Source organism: Doryrhamphus excisus, linkage group LG10 (assembly GCF_037039965.1).
Source record: "Doryrhamphus excisus strain RoL-2023G ecotype Guam linkage group LG10, RoL_Dexc_Guam_v1.1, whole genome shotgun sequence".
In the NCBI taxonomy this organism is placed as follows: domain Eukaryota; kingdom Metazoa; phylum Chordata; class Actinopteri; order Syngnathiformes; family Syngnathidae; genus Doryrhamphus; species Doryrhamphus excisus.
In genome coordinates, this window is record NC_136366.1 from 9,364,977 (window position 1) to 9,388,652 (window position 23,676).

Genomic DNA, 23,676 nt, shown 5'->3' on the forward strand with positions numbered 1-23,676 from the left:
CAACTTTGTGACCAGACTGGATTTGCAGCAACAGAACAGGGCTGCACTTAAAAATGTTAACGTATGCAAACGGACCTTCCTTCTGCTGGGACTGGGAAACAACCTCCATGGTAAAAAAAAAAAGCCATCCCTGCCAACGACTGGCTGACATCCTGCATATACCACGTTCCGGTGGAACCCGCTTAAGTCGGTCTGCAGGAGCTTTTTTTTTTTTAAAATACTGTATGAAAGTAGACCAAAATATGCACAAATGGAGGAAAACTATGTCCTATTACCTGCCATAGGTTGACAAATCCTTTGCCCATTCTCCCAGTCCCTGACCGATGTCACTAGTATATTTACAAGCAATGGTTGGTTTAGTTTCAAGCAAACTTTTATTTTTTTTTTGATTTCACCATCTACGGCAGTGTCTTGCAGCAACGGTCATAAAAAGTGGCTCGTAAAGCAAAAACATTGGAGCAACTCCTTCTATGTCATCTCTAATTTTGATATCGTATTGATATATACCCGCTTTTTACTGTCGTGTTTCAGTTTGTTATACTACATAAGTGAGTATAACACACAAATGGTAATGGTAATGGTTTAATTTCATTTGAACATGCATCAGATTACAATTGAATGCATCACATAATCAGTTCACAGTTCCACATGTCCAAAAGGAGTAGGAAGAAGCAAAACTAATTAAAGCTTATTAAAGCCTACCCCTCCATCTGGTACTTTTACAATCAGTAACTGTTACATTTGTTAGCAAAAGCCCACCATTAATGTCCAGTGCTTATGTTATTCCCTGTGCAAACATGACTCTTTTTTCTGTCCCCTCTGCTGGTACCAGGGTGACATGGGACCTGTCGGAGAAATGGGCCTTCCAGGACCGAATGGACTGAAGGTAATCTTACCTAAACCCTCATGAAAACCAGAGATTATGTTGATTAGCGTTTGGAAATCAAAAGGTCTGACTCCAGTTATGGGTGTTCTAACTACTCGGTCCGTGTTTCTTCCAGGGTGTGCCCGGAAATCCAGGAGAACCAGGACTGAAAGGTGATAAGGTGATCTGAATATTCCTGTTATTGGCCTGTGTTTGAGCAGCATGTGATGGATGTACTTTACTGCTTTGCATCCTTATCCTGTCTGTCCCACTTGTGGATCTTGAGCATGTTTTAGTCTTTTCTGTCACGTCGGGGTCACTAAGTAACAATAAGGTGTCTTTAAGTCATGGCTGTAGTCCATCATTTGCTTAAAGGGATACAGATATTATGGAAAATGCAAATAAGGCCTCCAGATAGATTACAATTTGGTGATGGAGGCAAGGAAAAACTAGTGCAAGAAACCTACAGCTGAACCAAGACGGGAGTGTTTGAGTCTATTCAGCATCCATTAATATGCTCTCCTTCTGGTTGGTTGATATGTCAATAATCTTTGTAAACTTTTTTTTCGTAATATTATGACTTTATTCCCATAATAATAATCATATTATAACTGTGTTTCCAACCTAATTTTTGCCAAAATAAAACTACTTTGTTTTGATTGTTTGTCATGATATCACAACTTAGTGTTTTCTTATATTACTATATTATTTATAAAATTCTAATATGGCTACTCCATGTAACTAAAATCACATTGAATATTATTCTTTATATTAGGAGTTTACTCTTTTTTTAATTCTTTTAATATTTTGACTTTATTCTCATGACTTTAGAGCTGTTATTTTGTTTCCATCTACTTCAACTTTATTTTTGTCAATTTCCTTTTTGTATCATTGACTTAATTCCTGTAATATTTTGACCTTATTCCATTATTATAACTTTAAAGTATCTTCTTTTTTTCTTTAATATTTCACCTTTATGCTACAAAAATGACTACTTTTTTTTCATAATTTCACAATGTGATTCTTGTAAAAAATTAACCATCCGATTACAATTTTTACAAAATTTGCTATGGATTTTGAAATTTTTTCTGCTGTTTTTTTTTTTGCAGCGGGCAAATAAACAAACAGTGTGCAGTTGTTATCACTCGAAATGTTCTTCATGCTATAATGTCACATAGTTTGTACCTCCCTCATCATCCCGTGTCTCTTGGTCTGGTCCTCTCTCTATCAGGGTGACATTGGGATCCCGGGAGAGCAAGGCGAGATGGGCTTCAAAGGGGACAAGGCAAGTCCCCTCGTCTTTGCTGTACAACAGTGTAGTCCATGTGGAATTCAGTCCATCCTCTTTCCACGTTTGAACGCTTGTGTTTGTGTGTGACATCCAGGGCATCCAAGGGGCTCCAGGACCGCCTGGCATCCGTGGAAAACCAGGACCGCAGGTTAGTGTTGACTTTTGCAACTCAAAGGAGTTGCTTATTGTGACAGCCTTTTAAATTTCACATGTTTCCTCTCTTTGTACAGGGCAGTGTAGGGGACAAAGGCCCCGATGGGACAGCAGGGCCAGTGGGCCCTGAGGTGGGTGTTTACCCGCAATGCATTGTAAAATTCCAGTAGGAAACCACAATTTGACAAATCTGAACTGACCGTAATAGGGTTTCCCTGGAGACATGGGGCCACCAGGAGAGAATGGTCTGGAAGGACCAAAGGTAAGACCATCATGTTGCCTGACAACAATACATGTATGCGTCCAGTCGTCCCTCGCTATATCACCGTTTGAATATCAGTCAAAAAAATACCTCAAGTCCAAAAATATGTGTAGTATTCCGGTCACTAGGTGTCAGTAATGTTGCATTGATGAGACATTAGCTTACCTGACATTACCTTATCTTGCGCTGTGGAGTTGCCATGGATGCCTCCCATTTCATGTGGAAGTGGTCCCATTTGGCTTCTTATGATGTTCATCTTCCCCACTCAGTTTCTTCTTTTTTAAGTTTAGAATGAATAAATGGTAGGCTAACTAGTTAGCTTGACAGCTTGCTAATGCTTAAAGTGCTGGCCGTCTCTTATTGTTCTTTGTGTACACCTCATTGCAATTCTTATGCCACTAGCTAGAAAGCAAGCAAGCTTACCAGTTAGCCTATAAACTTAAGAAGCCAGAAACCTACCACTTCCACACGGGATGGGAGGCAAATATTTTTTTCACTGTATCATGTGGGACATGATACTGACTTCATGCAGTGTTAAGGTTATGTAATGTAAGGTAATGACTCGATGATTTGTGTCATTACTGCCGCCTAGTGACCTGAATACCACACATCACTTATATTTATATTTTTTTATTATAATTTATGAAACAATAATACATTTCTGGAACGCCACAGTATCACGAGGTCACAATAATTGAGGGAACAAGTGTACGAGGAGATTGTAGAGGTGTTATTACATGTCTGCAGAGCTCTAATGTGTGGGGAAAAAAATTAATGTATTAATATTCCATCCTACTTTGTGGAAATTAGCTTATGTGGGTCCATTCTGGACCCAATTAACCGCGATAAACTGTACTTAATCATTTATAGCACAACACTGATGTGAACATTTGTCTGTGTTTCGCTCACCCAGGGAAAGCTGGGGACCAGAGGTTTACCCGGACCACAAGGGTTACCTGGCTTGGAGGTAAGCTGCACAGACAACGTAGCTCCACCCAAGACCACAATACATTCAACTGCTCCTGTCTTGACAGAGCCGATTTGGTTGACTGAATGTCTTTTCTGTTTCCAGGGAGATGAAGGACCGATGGGACCACCAGGCCCAATGGGATTTGAGGTGAATTTATGGGGCAGACAACTCCTAATGTCACACTGTACATCTGTATTGTATTTCCCTTGGGGAAGTCCTGTTTTTTGGGGGGTTTATCCTGTGCCTATGCGATGCATACCACGTCTGTGGCTGGATATAGCTTAGCTTTATTACATCACATCAGATGACACAGCCCATTTACCAAAAGCCTTGTTACCAATGGGAGTGTCCACAAAGTTAATGGCCTTTGTTATCTACTTTGATATAGTGTCCATTTTCTCCATGAAGAACTTAGCATCCCTGTTTCGGACACAAGGGGGTGATAACTTTCACTACGTTGTTGACTGTTGCTAAGATTTATAGCGAGTGTAAAATGCTGGAGGTTGTTAATGGACCGCCTCAGAAAGAGGAGACTACCGAGTGCCAAAGTAGACCCCGGTTGGAAGAATGCCTTCACTTGCATTTTCACCCAGTCAGACCTATTTTTCTTTGATGGTCCCAGATGTGTTTTGGTCTTTTTACTTCCTGCATTTTTCACTCAAGCCTCCTCCTTACAACTCCTGCTGATTCAACCGGGTTCTCGGACCCCCTCTGTCGTACTTTCTGAGGGGAAGTGGTGCATGACTCCTTCAGGAGCTTTGAGTCATCTCTGGCCAGGTGGAACTGGTCCGACTTCTCTACCTCCTCTTGGGCCAGCTGGTTTTTGTTTAGGTCCAATCTTGCAACAATAGCCAGTCTCAGGTTTTCACTTTGAGTCTTGTCCATCCAAGTGTTCTTTCTTTGGATCTCGCGATCAGACACAAGTAAATCTGTTAACGGGGTGAAGAAGACACAAAACCTTGATGGCTCATTTTCATGGATTTTATTACCGTGCGCTACGGGAGTTGAATTAAAAGAGTCTGCACTCAAAGTTTGGAATTCCTTGAGTCATTTAATTGACTCCGTTCGGAGAAGTTACGGCTGGTAAAAAGCACTTAGCTCCCCTCTTAACCTCAGGAATTATTGTCTGTGAAAGAGACGCTACAGTCAGCAAACACCTTCACAGTCTGCCAAGAGGTAAACGTCTGGGTTACCTGCGCACGCCACTGCATGTTTCGGCTGACTGCGACATCTGCAGACGACCGCCAGCTGTCATCGCCCCGTGATTCACCGCCTTTTTGCGTTTATTTAGAAGGTTAACGTTGCGTCACGTGGCATGTTCCTGTTCTTTTTAGGGTCGACTGGGCAGAAAAGGATTCCCTGGAAAGGTCGGGCCTGAGGGAGTGAAGGTGAATACACCTTTGTTTAACCTTTATTTCTTTTCTAAGTGATCTGGAATCCTTCATTGCAAACCTCCAATGTTGCTTTATGCAGGGGGAGACCGGCATCACGGGAAAGGTTGGCGCCATGGGAGAAAGAGTAAGAAACGTTGGCTTTCAGATACAGCAAGGGTGTCCAGATGTTTTAGCATTTGATTCCATTTTATTCAGATTACAACTTTTTTTCCCTTGATTTTTACTGCATTCTTTTCAAATTACTGCTGATTTTTCAATTGTTGCTTTTTTTTAAGGTTCCTAATTAAATTGTATATTTAGAATGTGAGGGTGGCATGGCGGTCTAGTGGTTAGCACGCAGACCTCACGGCTAGGAGACCACGGTTCAATTCCACCCTCGGCCTTCTCTGTGGAGTTTGCATGTTCTCCCCGTGCATGCGTGGGTTTTCTCCGGGTACTCCGGTTTCCTCCCACATTCCAAAAACATGCTAGGTTAATTGGCGACTCCAAATTGTCCATAGGTATGAATGTGAGTGTGAATGGTTGTTTGTCTGTATGTGCCCTGGGATTGGCTGGCAACCAGTCCAGGGTGTACCCCGCCCAAACACAGCTGGGATAGGCTCCAGCAACCCCCGTGACCCTTGTGAGAAAAAGCGGTAGAAAATGAATGAATGAATGAATGAATGTGCTGTGGGTCGCAAAAGGCCCCTTGGCTGCACTTTGGACACCCCTGATATAGAGTATAGCCTGGCTGCAAAATGGACCACGAGTGTGTGTGTGTGTGTTTTACAGGGCTTGGTGGGTTTCATCGGACCTGTGGGAGAGGCGGGGCTGGCGGGAGAGAAGGTAACATTCCGTGTGGATTCATCACTTCCAGCTCATCACCAGGCGGATTTTTAGACTGTAGCCTTTTTGTGTTTTTAGGGAGATCGAGGTTCCATGGGCCTTCCCGGACCGCCTGGAGAAAAGGGGTCTACGGTAAGATGGGAAGAAGGTTGGGGAGGATATTTTTTTGGGAGGAGGTTGCATCGCGCTCGATGGGAACCCTCGATGTGTGTGTTATTCCCATGGGAATACTCTTGACGCTTCTGATGAGTGAGGAAGTGGGATGACCCCTGTCCGTTCTTACATGTCACAACGCTTTGGAAAACCTGCTTGATCCAGTAGCTGGAAACAGGCATAACAACACTAACTGAGCGAGAGAGATGAGTATATATAATATTCTATATATAGATATGTATATATTTATGTGTATATATATATATATGATATTAATCATTTGTAGTTTTTCTAAATATTTTTTCCATTATTGCATTCCTGCTGTAGAGCCCTGTAGACATGATATAACACCCCTATAGTCACCTTTACCATTTTACCTCTTACCACTTCCACATGTAATGTGAGGGTATCTTTTTTTCACTTTATCACGTCGCACATGCCGTCATCAATCAATGAAATCACCTTTGCACCTGTATGACCTAATATAGTAGACATAATAATAGAAAATAAGCCATTTTAGACACTGGGAAGATCACCTACAGTGTAGTGCACAATGTACACAATTCCTGTAACTACATATACCTTTACGTTTTTTGCTTAACTTTCTTGTTTTCTGTTGCATCGTTTCTCATCATTGTTTGTCCACAGGGTCACCCAGGGACACCAGGGGAGACCGGGCCTTCAGGACCACCTGGCAGACCAGTAAGTCACGACTGCGTTGCAGCTCGGGCTAATATGAGTCCCATCTCGTCTCTTAGCGGAGGAAGCCCGACTTGATGGGAACCTGCTGCATGCTTGGAGCTAAAAGGCTACAGAGGAAATTGCCATTTTGGTCGCTCGGTTTGCTCCCAAAGTCTTGCAGTCAGCAACAATCTTCATTCAGTGGAAGCTTTTGGAAAGACGGCCTCATGCTGAACCGGCATTGTCCTCCTGTCGTTCACAAGCTAAACACCCCTAACCAATTAGACGTGTGAAGCCCCCCGCCTCCCCCATAAGCGGTGGCCTTGACGCGGGCCAGGCAAGAGTTGGCTGAAGCAGGAGGCCAGCGAACCACCAAAACAAACATAAATAGAGCTCAGCCGAGCAGGGTTCCAGAACACGGCCATTTAATTGGTGTGAGTGACACATCTAACGAACCTCACGCTGTGGCCCCCCCCCCCAGGTCACGCTGCTAAGCCCTGCTCCCCCGGGTCAACGTGTGCTGTGTCAGTGTAAACCTTTGTTTTATCTCTTATTTTGCTTTTCTTTCCTACTTAGGGACCCCCTGGGGGAGCGGGACCCGCAGGTACCAGAGGAACCAAAGGTTTGCGGGTAAGTTTGAAGCTGTGGGCAGGTATCATCCTGAGTGAAGAGCGACTTAATGCTTTAGATCGGGGAGTGTCCTCCTGATGTTGCTAGCCTGTAAAAGGTGTAGTAGATGGACAAAATGAAGTTATATGACACCTCCTCCCCAGTAACGTCAGCATTGGCACTTACCTTGAGACGTCCTTTTCATGCGATTTAAAATCTCGCATAAATGGAACAATACTGCTGCTTGATAATTAGCATGGAAAATATGACATTTTTGCAGATCAAATTAGTGAACTGAAGAACCTTGAAGGTTAAAAAAAAACAAAAAACGAGCTGTATCAGCTTTTTTTTTTTGCCAAGTTCTCTCATTAAATTTTACAAAGGTCGACCGATTTTATTTTCCAAAAAGTCTGTTAGGAAAGTTCTATAAACACCTTTAGAACAATTATGTCTCCAAGGCTCCAGATGATATTAATCCTCACAATGCTATGCCAGAAAATGCTACACATATTCCATTGTAATATAAATGACTATACATAAAGCTCTACTTTCCAAAAAAAACTTGCTTTAGGACTGATGGATCTGTCAGGACTGCCTTGAGTCTGAAGTCATGTTTAACCGTTGAACATTAAAAAGGAGTAATTGCAATGCCAGCGCTGGAGCGAACGGTCAGCCCGCCCGCCTGCAACTTTACTGCCACTGAAAATCCTCTTTGTGGTTCATAATGTACTTAAGTACTGTCCAAACACATCAAGGTGGTTCCCTCGTACATGTGGCAGCTGTACCTTTACACCACAAGGGACTGCACACTGAGCGTAGTGTCATAGTATGCGTCTCATTTCTTTTTCTTTTTGCTACGTTTGTGCTCTATGCCTCACGACAGTGATGCACAATCCTTTGTGCATATTCCTAGAATGCGCCCCCTTGCGCATAGTCGGCCCCCCCTCGTGGACACGGGACCCGATGCATAGGGGCAGCCCTTTATCATGCATATGCATCTGTTTTATCTATAATTTAACTGTATTGTATGATGTAGGGCTGAGCGGTTAGTGCGCAGGCCCCACAGCTAGGAGACCCGAGTTCAATTCCACCCTCGGCCATCTCTGTGTGGAGTTTTGTCCGCGTGTACGCGTGTGTTTTCTCAGGCTATCTCCCACATTCCAAAAACATGCTAGGTTAATTGGCCACTCCAAATTATCCATAGGTATGAATGTGAGTGTGAATGGTTGTTTGTCTATATGTGCCCTGTGATTGGCTGGCCACCAGTCCAGGGTGTACCCCGCCTCTCGCCCCAAGACAGCTGGGATAGGCTCCAGCACCCCCCGCGACCCTGGTGAAGATAAACAATAGAAAGTAAATGAATGAATTCTATAATAATGTTAAATATGACCGTGACATATAAAAAAACTGTGGACAGGAAGTTGCAGAAAAACAAAGCAATAAATCAAGCCACCAACGTCACATACAGTAAGTAGTTAAATGAAGGGCTACACTGTAAATGGCGTTCAAGACTGTTATGGTAATATTTCAGCAAACGTGTTTTTTTTTTTTAAAAGGTGAAAAGGATATGCTAGCGTGTTTTCCACTCTGGCAGGTTAATCAGGCTATGTAAACACACGCGGCAGGTATCAGGTACCCCAGACAGGAATGTTAATGAGCGCCGCTCATCCAGCTTTCTACCTATAATGGGCTTATGGCACTTTGGGCCTCGCGGCGCCCTCCGCGGGACAATCTCCCGCTGCGCCTAGTCATCAAGCCTTCAAAGTACAAGGCCGCCTGTTTTGGTTGTGTCATGTCACATTTGCTGGCAACAAAATGATCCTCAGTTTGGCTTGATAATTACACATGGCCGGGATTGACCCACGCAGCGTTTAGTGACCTCAGTGTTTTTTTGTTTTTTTTTTTTAAAGGACAAACAAGGCTTTGTGCAGGTGTACTACATGGACTGCCTTCTATTTGTCACTTTCTTGTGATGATATCTGGCGCTTCATCTTTTTCCGCCATTGTGAACGTTATGTGTCTTTTCCAGGCTACAGAAGGACCAGCAGGCTTTTTTCCTACACCGTCCCTCCGCCTTAAAGCACACAAGCGCTCATTCACTTGCCTTGTTTACCCTGAAAAGTGTCAGACAGAGACCCTCACATGGCCTCTCGCGTGGCTACTGTAGCACCATGCAAAGATTGTTTATTTACAGTGCGCCGTGCCTCTTTGGCTGTGTTACAGTGACCTCTGTTGGTGAAGTGACGTTTGTCTTGTGTTTCAGGGCGCCACGGGGCCTGACGGTCCAACGGGAGAGATGGGGTCAGAAGGCAAGAAGGTAAGGGGACCTGTGGGTGTGGAAAATGTACAGTTCAAGTGACAAATGTCAGCACGTGGCTGTATATCACCTTTCCATTCCTTCCAACAGGGTCCAGACGGTCCTCCAGGAAAAATCGGCTTCCCCGGACCCCAGGTGAGGCACCGTGGCGTGGAACGTAGCGAAGCATCAGGACCAGTCAACCATTTTTCCACATATATTTACAAGCATGGACACAAATTAAGCTTCATTAGTAAAAAAAAAGAAGTATTTGGACCACCTTGGAGACCACGGATGTCCAAACTTTTTCCAGCAGGGGCCACAAAAAGGAAAAGGAGAGGATGCATTTGACTCAAAATAGTCCCCATGTGACTGAAGGGTGGAATTGCATCCTTAATTTAAGGCAATAATATTGATTCGGGGCGGTGGTTAGCGCGCAGACCTCACAGCTAGGAGACCAGGGTTCAATTCCACCCTCGGTTAATTGGCCACTCCAAATTGTCCATAGGTATGAATGTGAGTGTGAATGGTTGTTTGTCTATATGTGCCCTGTGATTGGCTGGCGACCAGTCCAGGGTGTACCCCGCCTCTCGCCTGAAGACAGCTGGGATAGGATCCAGCACCCCCCGCGACCCTCGTGAGGAAAAAGCGGTAGAAAATGAATGAATGAATGAATGAATATTGATCCGCCGTTAACAAGCTTGCTAGCACAGGATGTCCGTACTATGCAATTTGCAATGACAAGGAGGGGGACTAACCTAACCCTGACCCTAAGTGCACCGTCTTCTTTCAACACTTCTAATCTAGTATCCTAATTCTCATAATATTCATCTTGCAGGGGAAAATTGGGGAGTCTGGGGAAACTGGGTCCAAGGGTTTCCCTGTGAGTATATGAACAATACTTCCATACATTTCTGCTCTTTTTGGACTTTTTTTTATTTTTTACATTTTAACATTTCCGTCCCAAGGGTATCCAAGGGCCATCCGGACCACCCGGAGACAAGGGAATCGCAGGCGAGCAGGTACAGTATGATTCCATATCCTGTCTCTCCTTTTCCTCCATCTTGTATTTCCTCTCTATTTCCTTTTCTAGCCCTATTTACTCAATTTATTGGATTTTCCTCTGCCTCTTTTTTTTCTGTTGTGTACAATGTGTGCTCCAAACCTTATTTTACGACCAGCAAGCCGTCCAGCAGACATATTTTTAAAATCATTTCTGCTACGTTAAACACTTCCTGCAGTCTTGGCCATGTGGTTACAGGAGTGCAAAGTCACTGGCTCACTGGAATATTGCAATAAACACGCCGTAAAATATGCTGTGCTATAAAAACGACTACTCTGCTTATGTTTTTATTTTAGGAGCAGGAAAACAAACAATATCATTCTGCATCCATGCACCTACACAGGTGCTACTGTCCTGGAATAGTAACACTTTGTATTTGACAATACAGTCAACAAAACCCCTTGCTAATAACGGACACACCCATCGTTAGCCATAACAATGCCCATTTTTATCAACCATATAATGTGCATCTCACATCTTAAATTCAGTTTTACAAATAAAGAAACAGTATTGAGAAAAGCCGTGGTTATGCAACATCAAGTCTTGTCAACACATCTTCCTGCTGGACAATGTTGAGCAACACAGCACCATCTGTTGGATTCGTAGATGCAGCACTACGTCTTCCCTGCAGATAGCATCATCAACTTTATATGCAGTTATGCAATATCACATCTTGTCTTTCTGATGCAAAATGTTGAGTCGATTGACTCTCTTGGATTCATAGCGCCATCAAACCACTTTCTGTTTAAGTTACCATTAAAAAGTGAATTTTACACGCAAATGCACATAATCATGTCTTGTCAACCCATCGTCCTGCTGGAAAATGTTGAGTGAATTGACTTTTGAGACAGCACACTTTGTTGGGTTATTAGTTACGCAGCATGACATCTTGTCAATGCATCTTCCTGCTGGAAAATGTTGACTGATTGAACTTGTTAATAGCATCATCAAACCACTTTCTAATTACATTGCCATAAAAAAGAGATTATTTATGAGTAGTTATGTAGCATGACGTCTTGTCAACGTATCTTCCTGCTGGAAAAAGATTGAGTCAGACACCGCCTTCTTGTTGCTTTAGCTGCAGCATGCTTTTTGCCCTGCAGATAGCACCACTTTCTATTTAAGTTACCGTAAAATGTTGTATCTTGTCGATGGATCTTGCTGCTGAAAAATGTTGAATGAATGGACTTGACGTGGTTACTCATGACAGTTTGATCTACAGCCCACATGAAGTGTAAAATTAATTAGCTTAGGACAAATAAGATGCTAATTAAAGTGACAATATTTTCCTTGTCAACTGTAGGGGCCTCCTGGTGCACCAGGAACTATCGGAGTTTTAGGAGAAATTGGTCCGAAGGTGAGAAATATCTGTAGATCTGGATGAAGATGTACAATGTCCTAATTATCATCCACTTTGTTTCTATTAGGGTCCTCCGGGTAGCATGGGGGAGCCGGGACTGCCAGGCGAGCCGGGGGAGAAGGTGACGCCGTGCTTTGCTTCTTTTCTGGTTGGATTTTTAGGTTTACCTTTTCACGTGAACGTGCGTGTCGTGTGACAGGGCGCTATCGGACCTGCTGGGAACATCGGAGAGCAGGGACTGATTGGTCCACGGGTATGTTTGCCAGCAACCAACCCAAATGTCGGGCCGACTAAATGGAAATGAGCATTTAATGTTTCTATGAACAGGGTGAGCCCGGTTTGGAGGGGGAGGCTGGTCCTGCTGGTCCTGATGGAGCCAAGGTGAACCCACACTCTAACACCGGATGGTGCGATGCTGGCTGTACTAAATGGTGTCACTGTGCCAATGCCAGGGTGATAAGGGCGACATGGGCCAGGAGGGCGACACAGGTGAAAAAGGCGAAACTGGTCTAAAGGGAAAGGAGGGTCCTGTCGGAAGTCCTGGGATCCCTGGTGTCAGAGTAAGAGCCTCTCTGGTCAGCTGCATGGAAACATATTTACATATTTTGCTAATTATTTCTCGAAACTTGCAGGGCCAAGAAGGGAAATCTGGCAAAATTGGAGAAAGAGGCAAACTAGGACCAAAGGTTCATCATCATCATCATCATCATCATCTAGTACAGGGGTTCTCAAATGGTTGCAACCTCGGACCCAAATTTCCCAATGATCATTCAGTCACGAACCACTTTTATTTAAGTCATTTTTATTTGGTATTTACTTTTGTTTTTATGCTTTGATTTATTGTTGATTTTAAAGTTTTTAAGCAATTTTGTCATTTTTATTTGTTTTTTTAGTCATTTTGATTTAGTATTTATTTTTATTTATGTAACTAATTTCTGTATGTTTTTTAATGTCATTTTTTTGTTTATTTTCTTGACACTTTTGCCATTTTTATTTTTTTATTCATTGGTATTATTTTATTCAAGTCATTTAAAATGATTTATTTCTATGATTTTTCTTTCTTTTTACCTTTTTTAAAATGTTTTTGTTTAAGTCATTTTTATGTTATATCTACCCTTTTAAGGCATTCTTATTTATTTCTTTTTTTTGCTTTTATGTAAGACATTGTTTTAAATTAAGTTTTTTATTTATTTTAGTGATTTTTACACTTTTAAATTACTTTTATCTTTATCTTTTGTTTATTATTTAATTCATTATGGGGGGTTTATTTTTGACATGTCCAAAGTACATTTTAGAGGAATTGAATATATACTGTATATATAATATTAAGTATATATAAGACATATTTTAAGACATATTTTAATGTCATTTTTGATTCTCTGTCTGCGACCCACCCAAAATGCATCCACCACCCACTTGTGGGTCCTACCCCACCAGTTGAGACCTACTGATCTAGTTTACCTGCCTCATTTAAAACACGGTACCAAAGGGTTTACGTTGAGCGTATTCTTTGTGGATATTTAGGGGGCCAAAGGCCACCAAGGTCACCTCGGGGAGACCGGGCAGGTGGGCAAGACAGGACCCCAAGGTAGCATCGGCCCAAAGGGCTCCAGAGGAACCATCGGACACGTGGTAAAGCAGATTCCATACATCTGGCTACTGCCTGACACACGTTTCAGTCAGTATGTAAGTCTTTGAACGGAGTGACAGATGAGGGACTGTTCTTTGTCTTTAGGGAGCTCCGGGAAGAATGGGTCAACAGGGAGAACCTGGCATTTCAGGTTATGAGGTACAGGACCGTCCTCTTGGAATCAGAATCCCTTTAAAGTTGATTTCTGTGTGCTGAGTTGATGTAAGAAGTAAGAAGTTGTCTTTCTGTCTTTTCAGGGCCATCAGGGACCGTCGGGCCCGATGGGGCGTCCAGGACCAAAAGGTGAAAAGGTACTCCTCCTTTACTTTATGTGGAGAACTCACCGTCTTGCATGCTTGGTGCACCTTTTATTACAGAGTTGTCCAAAGTGCAGGGTGGGGGCCATTTACGGCCTTTTTTAATGTTCCAAGGGAAAAATGGGAAGAAGAAATTTGAAATATTTGTAATAAAAAAAAAGGAACAGCAGAAATATTATGAGAATAAAGTCAAAATATTAAGGAAAAAAATTGTATTCTCACAAGAATGTGCGAGAATAAAATCATGATATTAGGACAAATAATAGCGTTTTAGTAGAATATTTTTCCAAATTTGTAATATTATGATAAATTAGGTTGGGAATAAGGTATTATTGAAATAAATAAAAAAATAATACAACTAGATTAAATAAGAAGAAAGCTCAAATATTTGAAATTTGGGGGGAAAATTACCAGAAAAAATGAAATATTTGTGATTTTTTAAAAAGGCAACAGCACAAATTTTACTAGAATAAAGTGAAAACAATTTTACGAGAATAAAGTAGGAATATTATGTGTAAAAAAAAATTTAATTTTAGTAGCATGGTGTTGAAATGTGAAATGTAAAAGTTTGGACACCCCTGGTTTGTTAGCATGGCACGCTAATGTAGTCGGGTTAGTACTAAATGTCCACTTTCCTCCCCGTGCAGGGCGAGCAGGGCGACGATGGGAAGCTCGAGGGTCCTCCTGGTCCTCCAGGTGACATAGTAAGTCACACCTGACTTACTTTTTTCTGCTCTCTTTTGGACTGCTGTGTTTGATTTAAAGCAGCACCGGTCCATTGTATTTGACTTCAATGTGTGTCCTCCTCCCAGGGTCCTAGAGGCGACAGAGGAGAGAGAGGAGAACCAGGCGACCCGGGATACAAAGTAAGAACCCCCACCCGTCCACTTTAAGGAGAGCTCAGTTTGTGCTCCAGCCAGCAAGCCATTTATTTTATATATATATATATATATATATTTTTTTTTTTATATCATGTGACAGGGTCAGGTTGGTTTGGATGGTGAAAGAGGAAGACATGGAGCTCCTGGACTTCCTGTAAGTGTCTTAAACAGGGGTGTCCAAATTGTGGCCCGGGGGCCAAAATATCATAGTGGAAAAGTTGCATCCTTTCATTTTTCATCATGTGGCCCTTGCTGGAAAAAGTTTGGGCACCCCTGGATTCGAAATATGAAGGCGAAATATACTTTATTATTAACATCTTGTTACCTACAGGGACACCCTGGACCTCGAGGGATTCAAGGACCAAAAGGGGCCAAAGGAGATCTAGTAAGGCTTAATATATATTTATTATATATATTTATTAGGGATGTCCGATAATTATCGGCTTGATATCAGCATAAAAATGTGAAACATTGGTATGGGATATTTTTCCCGGTCATGAAAACCGATATAAAAAAAATGCTGAAAACAACACATACGTATTCATTCCACCACAGGAGATATGTCAAGTATCGGTATCAGCTGATATCAGTTTTCAGCAACCATACACGAAAATCATGATACCCGCCTCGTTTTCTGTTGCACACCGACTATATACATGCAGTAATTTTTTTCATTTTTAAACCGTTTTTCTCTGTTAAGGGCCAAAAAGGCAAAAAGGGTCATGGCGGACCAAAAGGAGCCAGAGGGACGGAGGTGAGTTGGTGCCACGTTTTGACCAATCATTTCCCTGCAAAAATAATAACATTACAAACACGCCCTGTCTTCTCTTATCAGGGGGGTGGTGGTCCTTCTGGTCCCAGAGGAGTGGTGGGTCGAGAGGGTCAGGAGGGAGTACCCGGGATTGATGGAATGCCAGGAAAGGACGGAAGTAAAGGCATGCCGGTAAGACAGAAACCAAGACTTTTTATTTTGGGCTCCAGATTGCAGTTAATTGGTTCCAGCTTCCACAAAGCAGGATTCCACATTCATAAATGAAGTATTTTCATAATTAGAACACAGAACACCTGTTTTTAACATTATTAGAGTCCTCTAGACATGAAATAACACCCCTACAGTCACCTTTAGACTCCTATTACCTAATATAGTAGACATAATAAGAGCAAATAAGCCATTTAAGACATAAATAAGACTCGTGTTTGAGTGGGTTGCTGTAAATGTGTTCCAATGCTAGGGGAGCTGAGTGGGGGGAGAACAGGAAGTGACGTCAGAGACTCAGAGATGATTATATCACAAAGATGCTGTTTTTTTAAATATATTGTGTATAATTTCTCAGCATATCTGCATGTGTTCTTTCATGTTTCAGTATGAGTCCCTCACTGGAAAAGTTTTGAAGTAGAAATGATACATCTTTTTTCAACTTCTCCAGGGAGAGCATGGAGACGATGGAGAGTTTGGCGTCCCAGGCAAAGCTGGCGGTCGTGGAAAGGTCGGCGTTCCAGGACTTCCTGGAGATCAAGGTGTCATCGGAGCGAAGGTAAGATCCACCCTCCATGAGGCGCTCGTTCAAGCGGGTGTACAGTAGTACTTCAACAATACACAGGTAGATGCGATCATGGCGTGTACAGTAGTACTTCAATAATACACAGGTAGATGTGATCATGGCGAATCCTTCCTCTCTCCAGGGCGAACGAGGTCTCAGAGGACAGAGCGGGCCGCCGGGGAAAAGAGGCTTCAGAGGCGGAATGGGACTTCCAGGCTCACAGGGAGACCGAGGACCCAAAGGACAACCTGTGTGTGCCCTTCACTGAGACGAAAACACGCTTACTGCGATCTAGTACCATGATAAACATATTTTGTAATGAATGCAAGATTGATGTATGAATACAGAGCCCCCCCCCCCGACTCGACCAATGTTAATCAATGGAATAGTTTCCTAGCTTTGGCATAGTTAGAGCCCTCTAACATGACATAACACCCCTATAGTCATCTTTACATTTGTATGACCCAGCATTGTAGATATCATAAAAAATAAGATAACAGAGGTTAATTGGCCACTCCAAATTGTCCATAGGTATGAATGTGAGTGTGAATGGTTGTTTGTCTATATGTGCCCTGTGATTGGCTGGCCACCAGTCCAGGGTGTACCCCGCCTCTCGTCCGAAGACAGCTGGGATAGGCTCCAGCACACCCGTGACCCTCGTGAGGATAAGCGATAGAAAATGAATGAATGAATCACACGTTAGCGGTTTCTTTTTTTCTTGACAGCATACTTCCTGTGGCGGCTGTTGTCTCATCAATGCGTTGTAATGGCGACTTTGAATGGCTTTTTGTTCGTATTACCCAATATAGTTGACATAATAAGAGTGGATAAGCCATTTAAGATGTAAATAAAACTTTATTTTTGTATTTTAGTCCATTTAGTTTTAGCCATTCAACCACAAAAGAGCAATCATTTTTTTGAAGAAACGCGATGTAGCGAGGGACGACTGTACCAATAATGCTGAACTGTCACCCAGGGCGATGTTGGTGAATCTGGCTTTCCTGGAATTCTTGGTGTTTTTGGTCCCAAGGTAAGGTAACGCACTAATGGGATGGGAGAACCTACTCCCACTGTTAAACTGGTGCTCAGTCTTTGGATCTCCGTTGCTTTTCAGGGTCCTCCTGGAGACTTTGGTCCAAAAGGCATTCGAGGACCAAAGGGTCCCCAAGGAACCATGGCAAGAACATTATCACTGATCATGAACACATGTGGCGTTTGCTGTGTTTCTCGCTCATCTCAATTGCTTCTGTCCATTCAGGGCAGAGGAGGAGTCATGGGACCTGCAGGATTTATAGGCCCCAATGGAAGCGTGGTATGTCCTACATACCTGAAGACCCGATGGTCACTACCGGTCCTCAGCTGACTGCCTTCTGTTTCTTTGCAGGGTCCCAGAGGGGCGAAGGGGAACCGTGGAGCCATGGTAGTTACTCCTAACATCTTCAATCATCTAGCTTGTGTGTGTGCACCACTAACACTAACAATGTGTGTTTTGTGTCTCCAATCAGGGAGTACAAGGACCTCGGGTAGGTTTAGCATAAGTCTTGCATAGTCTCGTTTCCTGACTATGAGCATATTCGCTCACCTAGCATGCATGTTTGTCTTTTTAGGGATCTCCTGGACCTCGTGGACGCCCTGGACCTCCAGTAAGATTTGCTTTTATCGTCGATTGAAATGATAAATGAGTTATTTGTTGTTCATTTATTGTCTTATCTTCCACCTAGGGTCCCCCTGGTGTCCCGCCGTCTTTTGTAAGGTTCAAAATGCATCAAGTAGCAGCGTATTGTCCACTAGTAAGTCCTAAAGTAGTTTTTCTCCCCTTTCAGAAAGAGGATGGTCTTTTGTTTATGGATTCACACAGCCAGCTCAGGAATGAGGTAAGTTTCTAACAACTACTGTACGTTTGTATCGTCCTCGAACCCGGCAACGAGGACTCACTAGCTTTATCTCCTATCGTCTTCCCAGAATAAGCTTGTGATGGACCTGCCCATGCTGGACCAGGGCGCAGAGATCTTTAAGACCCTCCACTACCTCAGTAACCTGATCCAGAGCCTGAAGAACCCACTGGGCACCAGGGACAACCCTGCTCGCATCTGCAGGGACCTGCTCAGCTGTGAACACAAGTTAAATGATGGTCAGTGTTGCAGTACAAACAACCACACCCAACCACCCAAAATACTAAATAAGCGTCAGAATTACAGCCATAGCGGCCCGCCGCAAAGCATGCTGGGTAGCTTGGGGACACTCTCTTCTAATGTGTCCTAGTTGAAGAGGTAGCAGGGCAAGTAAAGATTGCCGAAATATTGGAAATATATTTTATTCATGTACACATTATGAATGACTTATTCTGTAAAAGTGTTTTTTTTAGGCATTCTACGTTTATTCCCCTTTTTCAAATGCATATTAATTAATAAATCATGCTGTTTTGTGGCCCATCATTCGTCAAAAATATGCATATTTTATACAATTTTTTTCGTCTAAAATATGCATTTTCAGGGCTGCACGGCAGTCGAGTGGTTAGCGCACAGACCTCACAGCTAGGAGACCCGAGTTCAAGCCCACCCTCGGCCATCTCTGTGTGGAGTTTGCATGTTCTCCCCGTGCATGCGTGGGTTTTCTCCGGGTACTCCGGTTTCCTCCCACATTCCAAAAACATGCTAGGTTAATTGGCGACTCCAAATTGTCCATAGGTATGAATGTGAGTGTGAATGGTTGTTTGTCTATATGTGCCCTGGGATTGGCTGGCCACCAGTCAGCGGATAAGCGGTAGAAAATGCGTGCATGCACTTACCATGGTCGGGTCTGGAACCAATTAACCGTGATAAACGAGGGATTACTGTAATTGGGTTATTTTGTTGACATTTTTACATTGTGGTTTATTCTTGTATGTTGTTAAATTATTCACAAATATATGTTTTTGGTTAGCTTAAAATCTTAATCAAATCCAATTAAAGGCAAAGTCACAAAATCGTTGGATGATCTTGGAAAATGTAGGTATCCTCAAGGCTGGCCCCATAAGTACTTGGTATGGGATCAATACCAAAGTATATACCATGGTATGGGATCAATAGCAAGGTATATAGAGAGGCAAGGTACATTCTGGTGTGTTTACTTCTTCCAGGCACTTATTGGATGGACCCCAACCTTGGCTGCTCGTCCGATACCATCGAAGTGTCCTGCAACTTTACTGGAGGTGGGCAGACGTGCCTGAAACCAGTCACTGTGGCCAAGGTATTCTTTTTTTCTTTAAATTAAAAAAAAAGTTTCACTTTTTTGTAGTGTTAATATAGTATAATTCGGTCCCTATTTGCGTCCTGCGCAGCCCACGGTGAGCGTCGGTCGCGTCCAGATGAACTTCCTGCACCTGCTGAGCTCCGAGGCGGTCCAGCATGTCACCATCCACTGCCTCAATGTCTCCCTCTGGGCATCACACGGGCATGTGACGCCTTCCCGGGAATCTTCCGTGCGCTTTAAGGCCTGGACCGGGGAGGTGTTTGAGGCGGGAGGCGAGCTGGAGCCAGAGGTGGTGGAGGACTCCTGCTGGGTATGTCGTCAATTTGAAGGTGTCAATCACTCTTGATGGTCGTGACTGATGGGAAAATGTCTTTGGGTGGCGGGTGGCAGATGAAAGATGGCCGCTGGCACCAGGCCCATTTTGTCTTCCACACCTTGGACCCATCCCTGCTGCCTGTGACGGACGTCGTCAACCTCCCCAAGACCTCCCCCGGCTCACACTTCCACCTGGAGATAGGTCCTGTCTGCTTCCTGTAAGGCCTGCGGCCCTTCAGAGTAAAAGAGGGGCGGGTGGTCACCCCTGTGATGCTGCATGCCCAAGCCCCCAGCACCCCCTCTCCATGCAGCTTGTGCCAACCTCTCATTGGACTGCAGATACAGGAGAGGGGGTGTCGGCTTGCGGAGGGAGGAGCAGGGGGAGTTCTTGCACTAAATTCCTCCCAATAGGCCAATAGCTTCTCCCGGCTCGTCATGCGCGACAATGATCTCTGTGGAACATTGACCGGTGAAGAAGGAGACAAATCAGCGGACTTTCTATGAATTATAATAATAACTTATTTTTGTATACAGTCTGTATACCATGTGATTTATTGTATTTTATTTTGGCAAAATAACAGGATATAAATTCTAAAATATAATAATAAGAATAACGGAGCTCAATTAACTGTACATAATATGTAAGCTTATTATTCATGTAAAGAAATAATCTTCAAGTGCAATAGAAATTTTACATTTAAATCCAAATTGGGGTGGGCATTTTTTTTGCCTTTGGTGCTCATCTCCGTTTTGTTTATTTTTTTTTTCATCTGAGCAGACGTCACATCTGTATTTATTTGTGCTCCAAAAGGGAAAAAGCATCATCATCAACAGTCGTAAAGTTGAACAAATGCATTTTCAACCAGATGCCACTGAATATCTACGGATTTACACCTAACAATTTTACAAAAAACAACATTTTGGGTTATCTGCCATCCTTTTATGACTTCCGTATGATGGGATGCTGAAATCAGCGGAGGATAGCGGTGCCCTTGCTAGCCACCAAATCATTTATTTAAAGTGCTAATAATGATGCTGTAATTACACCACTCTGTTAGAATGTTTATAGTGCAGGCTCGCTTGGATTAATTTAAAAATACAGTATATTCCATATAATATATTGCCATAACTTCCAGGGACGGTGCCGTGTTTTTTAAGGTATTTGCAGAGATCTTTTATTGGAGGAAAGTATTTCAGAGATGATATGAACATGTCTCCTTCTGTATCCAGTTTAAAAAATAAAACACAGGGTTTTTTTTTTTTTTTTTTTACCAAAGCGCCCCATGTGAGGATGTTTTGGAGACACAGCGTAATTAGAATAAACATGTATTTGTTTGAACTGGACACCAGTGTGTATAATTGTGAAACCTTGCTGTATACAGTGGATCCCCCTCTGGCTAATTTAATGTTATTTAATGTTTGCAAAGTGAGCAACAAATGCGTTCTGTTAGAAACACCATCATCTTTATATATCAGTTTACCCAACTGGTCTTGGAGTTTATACTTTTTTTTAATGTGTACATTTGGTGCTCCAGAGAGAACAAATTTATCACAATGTTAATTAGTTTTTATTTTTTTATTCTTCATTTCTTCGTGTTGGGCTTTCGCTCTTTCTCTTTATGATAATCCACCATGTACTGTATCAGGTGCTATTCTATTACTTGTGTTTTTAAAAAATTAATAATAATGCAAACATGTGAAATGTGTTTCTTCTTTTTTTTTGTAAATCTGTTGTAGACATTAAAGCAAGATGAGAATACCTCACATTTTTCAGCATTACATTTTCAACAACAAAGTGAACCAGGTTGTTCTATTGCCTTAATGAATACAGCCTGTCTGGAAGTACAGTATTTAGTGGAATGAGTCATTCTCATTCTGAACACGCTACAAACTTTTTATCTGTCTGCTCTCTACTCCGTGTCCATTTGTTCAATAAATACCTTCCATTTGTGTGTGAGCATTTATTTCAATCAGTCATCTTGTGCTCATTCATAATGATGATACTCATAGAACATATGAAATATGTATTCCACACTTCAGGCGTCTGCAAAAAGTCCACCACTTGAGGTCGCTATTGATCCCTTGATGCCCTGTAAGGTGAGCCAACTGTCTGCGTAGTTAAATGTTACAATACACCACGCAGCTGTCTTTAACGTTTCAACTTTGCCCTAAAGGCCACACAATTTCACATAATCTCATAATCCTAACCTTCGAAAAATAGCAGACATACTGGCCGAGCATCTGGCATTTACACATAAACTATCGCCAACACGGGCAGTTCCTTTCTATATGGTTGTTTCGACATAAAAAGGCACAAGAGTCTAAAAAGATGTCAATTCTTTATTTGGCAGCCAATTTTGTTTTTAAGCCGCTATGAACCGCCCAAACTGTTTGTTTTGGCCAATAGCTCGTTGACAGGATCCACCCAGTTACCACGTTGCCTTCGTAGCTCATGGAAAATGCATTCTTTCCAAGGTTGCTTTCGTTTACACGTCAGCAGATGAACACAAATTGGAATTGTTAAATTATTTTGGGTGATTAAATAAAACACGTGTACCCTCCTATCGTTCTGGTCATGTTCTTTAATATCCACCATTGCTCACACTGATCTGAATTTCGTCGTTGTTCAAATATCTCCTATGCTCACTGAAGGCATCACCAGTCTCCAACGTGCACAGCTGTGACGTTTGTTGTAGCATGATGGCGGTAGCCTGGACTGGTTTGAATTTCGTAGTGCTTTTTCGGGTTTAAAACGCACATTTGTGGTGGCATGCAACGTTGTTACACGAGTAAGCCGGAGTAGGAGAAACTGCCATCATGGACTCCGTCGTCGGGGACGACCTGACGCTCCCCCTTGACATGAACGGAAGGTAAACGGCGAGCTAACGGCTAAGGGTTCTGACTTGCACTTGGGGTGCTAGCCCACTAATCTTAAAGTAGTTGCTCGGGCCCCGTCTATTAACTGGGTAGAGACCGGCGTTTAATTTGTATATTTCAATATGTATTAAGCTACGTGTGGCGTCTAATGAGGTACGAAGTTTATACAGTGCATCTTATTTCTCGAACGCTGATGTTTGTATATTTGTTTAGCGTTGGAACGATGGTCAAGTGGTTAGCGCGCAGACCTCACAGCTAGGAGACCGGAGTTCAATCCCACCCTCGGCCATATCATTCCAAAACGACTCCGAATTGTTCATAGATGTGAATGTGAATGGTTATATGTCATATATGTTATATGAATGTCATATGTCACATATCATCACTACATAGTAAATAGTACACAATAATGTCAGAGATTACCATTAATAATCAGTTGTAGTTGTTTTTTGTCTTTAGCTCAATGTTTGTGACTAATTGTGTCGAAGATAAATGAAATCATACGGGATGGAATGGCTGATGCTGATTGGCTGCTGGGCTTCCGGGGTGTAGTAAAGCGGAAATAATCAGAGCCAGTCTTACAGCGGGGAGTCGTCGCCTCCCGGCACTGTTCTGAATGCGGACTTGTCATGTTGCTTTTTTATCTTCCCCGCTTACTCGCAGTGACATGAGGGAGAGGAGAGAGAGAGGCATCCCGGTAGGTGAAACGTGGCCACAATGTTAACCGTGCTTTACATTGCCGCTGTATTAGTCAAGCCTTTCCACTCTAGGGTCTGTCTGCTTTGACTAAGTAGTGCAAGCAGTATCTCCCCTGTCTTGTAGTGTTTGTGTTTACCGCACTTCTAAGATGGGGCTAGCTGTATAGAGGATATCATCCAGGTGGCCAGCATGGCACAGTAATCCAAGATGTTAGCTGATATGAGTGGTGTGAATTACTTGCCTGATTCTGTTGACCAATTCAA

General features: G+C 42.8%; 1 protein-coding gene across 1 annotated transcript in view; it reads left to right on the plus strand.

Moving 5' to 3' along the window:
• LOC131103521 (uncharacterized) overlaps positions 1–21,787 on the plus strand; it is a 56,416-nt gene extending 34,629 nt beyond the window's left edge. Inside the window, exons 15-61 of the mRNA XM_058049858.2 lie at positions 833–886; positions 1,002–1,046; positions 2,097–2,150; positions 2,251–2,304; positions 2,387–2,440; positions 2,518–2,571; positions 3,485–3,538; positions 3,644–3,688; positions 4,876–4,929; positions 5,015–5,059; positions 5,707–5,760; positions 5,839–5,892; positions 6,562–6,615; positions 7,171–7,224; positions 9,467–9,520; positions 9,611–9,655; positions 10,338–10,382; positions 10,468–10,521; positions 11,866–11,919; positions 11,990–12,043; positions 12,122–12,175; positions 12,250–12,303; positions 12,375–12,482; positions 12,555–12,608; positions 13,447–13,554; positions 13,658–13,711; positions 13,810–13,863; positions 14,517–14,573; positions 14,682–14,735; positions 14,851–14,904; positions 15,082–15,135; positions 15,451–15,504; positions 15,586–15,693; positions 16,178–16,285; positions 16,434–16,541; positions 17,268–17,321; positions 17,406–17,468; positions 17,550–17,603; positions 17,676–17,711; positions 17,797–17,814; positions 17,899–17,934; positions 18,013–18,039; positions 18,115–18,165; positions 18,254–18,422; positions 19,410–19,519; positions 19,611–19,832; positions 19,913–21,787. Coding sequence (XP_057905841.2) covers positions 833–886; positions 1,002–1,046; positions 2,097–2,150; positions 2,251–2,304; positions 2,387–2,440; positions 2,518–2,571; positions 3,485–3,538; positions 3,644–3,688; positions 4,876–4,929; positions 5,015–5,059; positions 5,707–5,760; positions 5,839–5,892; positions 6,562–6,615; positions 7,171–7,224; positions 9,467–9,520; positions 9,611–9,655; positions 10,338–10,382; positions 10,468–10,521; positions 11,866–11,919; positions 11,990–12,043; positions 12,122–12,175; positions 12,250–12,303; positions 12,375–12,482; positions 12,555–12,608; positions 13,447–13,554; positions 13,658–13,711; positions 13,810–13,863; positions 14,517–14,573; positions 14,682–14,735; positions 14,851–14,904; positions 15,082–15,135; positions 15,451–15,504; positions 15,586–15,693; positions 16,178–16,285; positions 16,434–16,541; positions 17,268–17,321; positions 17,406–17,468; positions 17,550–17,603; positions 17,676–17,711; positions 17,797–17,814; positions 17,899–17,934; positions 18,013–18,039; positions 18,115–18,165; positions 18,254–18,422; positions 19,410–19,519; positions 19,611–19,832; positions 19,913–20,059 — 3,105 coding nt within the window. The 3' untranslated portion in view covers positions 20,060–21,787. The remainder of the gene's footprint in view (positions 1–832; positions 887–1,001; positions 1,047–2,096; positions 2,151–2,250; positions 2,305–2,386; positions 2,441–2,517; positions 2,572–3,484; positions 3,539–3,643; positions 3,689–4,875; positions 4,930–5,014; positions 5,060–5,706; positions 5,761–5,838; positions 5,893–6,561; positions 6,616–7,170; positions 7,225–9,466; positions 9,521–9,610; positions 9,656–10,337; positions 10,383–10,467; positions 10,522–11,865; positions 11,920–11,989; positions 12,044–12,121; positions 12,176–12,249; positions 12,304–12,374; positions 12,483–12,554; positions 12,609–13,446; positions 13,555–13,657; positions 13,712–13,809; positions 13,864–14,516; positions 14,574–14,681; positions 14,736–14,850; positions 14,905–15,081; positions 15,136–15,450; positions 15,505–15,585; positions 15,694–16,177; positions 16,286–16,433; positions 16,542–17,267; positions 17,322–17,405; positions 17,469–17,549; positions 17,604–17,675; positions 17,712–17,796; positions 17,815–17,898; positions 17,935–18,012; positions 18,040–18,114; positions 18,166–18,253; positions 18,423–19,409; positions 19,520–19,610; positions 19,833–19,912) is intronic.
• Positions 21,788–23,676: the final 1,889 nt, after the last annotated feature.